This window comes from Teleopsis dalmanni, unplaced genomic scaffold, assembly GCF_002237135.1.
Source record: "Teleopsis dalmanni isolate 2A unplaced genomic scaffold, ASM223713v2 unscaffolded_contig_0651, whole genome shotgun sequence".
NCBI classification, from domain to species: domain Eukaryota; kingdom Metazoa; phylum Arthropoda; class Insecta; order Diptera; family Diopsidae; genus Teleopsis; species Teleopsis dalmanni.
In genome coordinates this window covers 1,101-2,865 of record NW_024032033.1, presented here as the reverse complement: position 1 = coordinate 2,865, position 1,765 = coordinate 1,101, and the positions used below count along the sequence as shown (strand labels likewise).

At 31.1% G+C, this 1,765-nt stretch overlaps 1 protein-coding gene across 1 annotated transcript; it reads left to right on the top strand.

Annotated features, from left to right (window-relative positions):
• The first annotated feature begins 216 nt into the window (after window positions 1–216).
• Window positions 217–1,022, top strand: LOC119663619. Its single transcript, XM_038073228.1, has 2 exons — window positions 217–275; window positions 371–1,022. Exons 1-2 carry the CDS (start codon window positions 229–231, stop codon window positions 939–941), a joined length of 618 nt encoding a protein of 205 aa, XP_037929156.1. The 5' UTR covers window positions 217–228; the 3' UTR covers window positions 942–1,022.
• Window positions 1,023–1,765: the final 743 nt, after the last annotated feature.

Here is a 1,765-nt window from a genome sequence, read left to right as displayed (position 1 = left end):
AAGTCCAGAAAGTCCAGGTTTACAATCTGTGATAACAAGTTTTATAATCAGATTTTAATCCAGTACTCTTGTTTTTATTTTTAAGTTATATATAAATAATAATGACACTTCAAATATATTTGTTTTTTATGTCAAAAAAGAACAGTCAAATCAACTTAATAAAAAATTTTCGATAAAAATTTCTTAATATTTGACTGATATATACTATATTTTTGAATCAAAATAATTATGTGGTTATTTAAGAAATTATTTGGCAAATCAAACGTGGAAGAAAGGTAATTAATTTTTATGAAAATTATAAATTAGATTAATATTCATAAAAACTTTTTTCTCTAATTTCTTTTTGTGATTAATCTCCGTCATACCACAGCCGAAACACAGAAGCATCTGGAAACGATGCAATACCAAATACGGACTTAGCAGGATTGAGCTGCAGTTCGCAATCTCCTCCAATTGAACAGGTAACGATGGTGTGTAATGAGACGTCAGTTTCGGACAGTAATTTAAGTATCCGCGGTAGTGTCGTTTGTGATGATCTACCACAAAGGCAACTATTACCTGTAGAAAAGACAGAGCTCAAGATAGAACACGTTTATAATTTACGTAGTCGTAGCAAAAATTCAATTTCAGAGAGCCTTAATGTAAATGAAGAAGGTTTAACTTCTCGAGTTGTGAATGATGAAAAGACAATCTGTGGACAAAAGCAATCCATTCATGCGCAAGATCTTGGTAAGCGAAAGAAGGATGAATTAACTCAACATGGTGGTGGTGATACTATAAGCCGTTCGGTTGTAATAAATGAAACAAAACTTGAGAAGAAACTCAATATTGCAAAACGTAAAAGGTGTAGCACTGATGAGGCTGCAACAGCTAAAAGGATACGTACTGAGGACGAGGATGGAAATGATGCTTCCAATATGGACACAAGGGATGCTGAATAAGAAGAGTAAAACTTGAAATATAACTAAAGAAAAAGTCCACCTTAATAAATATTTATTTTCGTATTTATTATATTCAAATAGTAAGACATATTTAAAAAAAAAAATTTATGTGTTAAAAGTGATTAACAAATTCTATTAAAAATAATCATTTTGCATATATATTCTGACATCATGTATATATCTCTGAATAAATTCTTTGAATTAAAACGTTCGATTTAAACTGATAGTTTCTTAGATACTCATTGAAACAACAACATATCCCAGTACTGTATAACTTTTAGTTCCAATTAATCAATGATACGGAGAGTATGGGAGAAAGTTAATCAACTATCCACACTATTTCTGCAGTACTGAAGTTTAGACAGATTTTCAATTTCCAGATAGAAGACGAAAGTAAACTCAATTTGAGTTTGTGGTCGTAGATATAATATTGGTAGCAGATATAAGATAGACACATAAGAGGTAGCAAATACTCGTACTACAAAACTACAATTCATTGAAATTCGGCTTGGAGAAATAATCTACACACATGAATGCAAGTAGCTCAATAGATCTCTTGGTCTTTTACTTTCGGATCCAATTGATTCCGTTAATTCTTAACTTAGGTTTCGTTCACGTACTTATTCTAACAACAAAAGCCTCGTCAAGCAAGTCACGTCTGCCAGAAAGAGATCTTATCTGTTGGTGACATCGTTAATAAGTAGTAGTGCGCACAACTACTGGTTTCAATTACAAATGTTTCAGTTGCTCAACAGATATTTTTTACTGGCAGCTATATTTTTTTTCTGCTTCGAATATTAAAAAAATAACATTTATTGTATTAA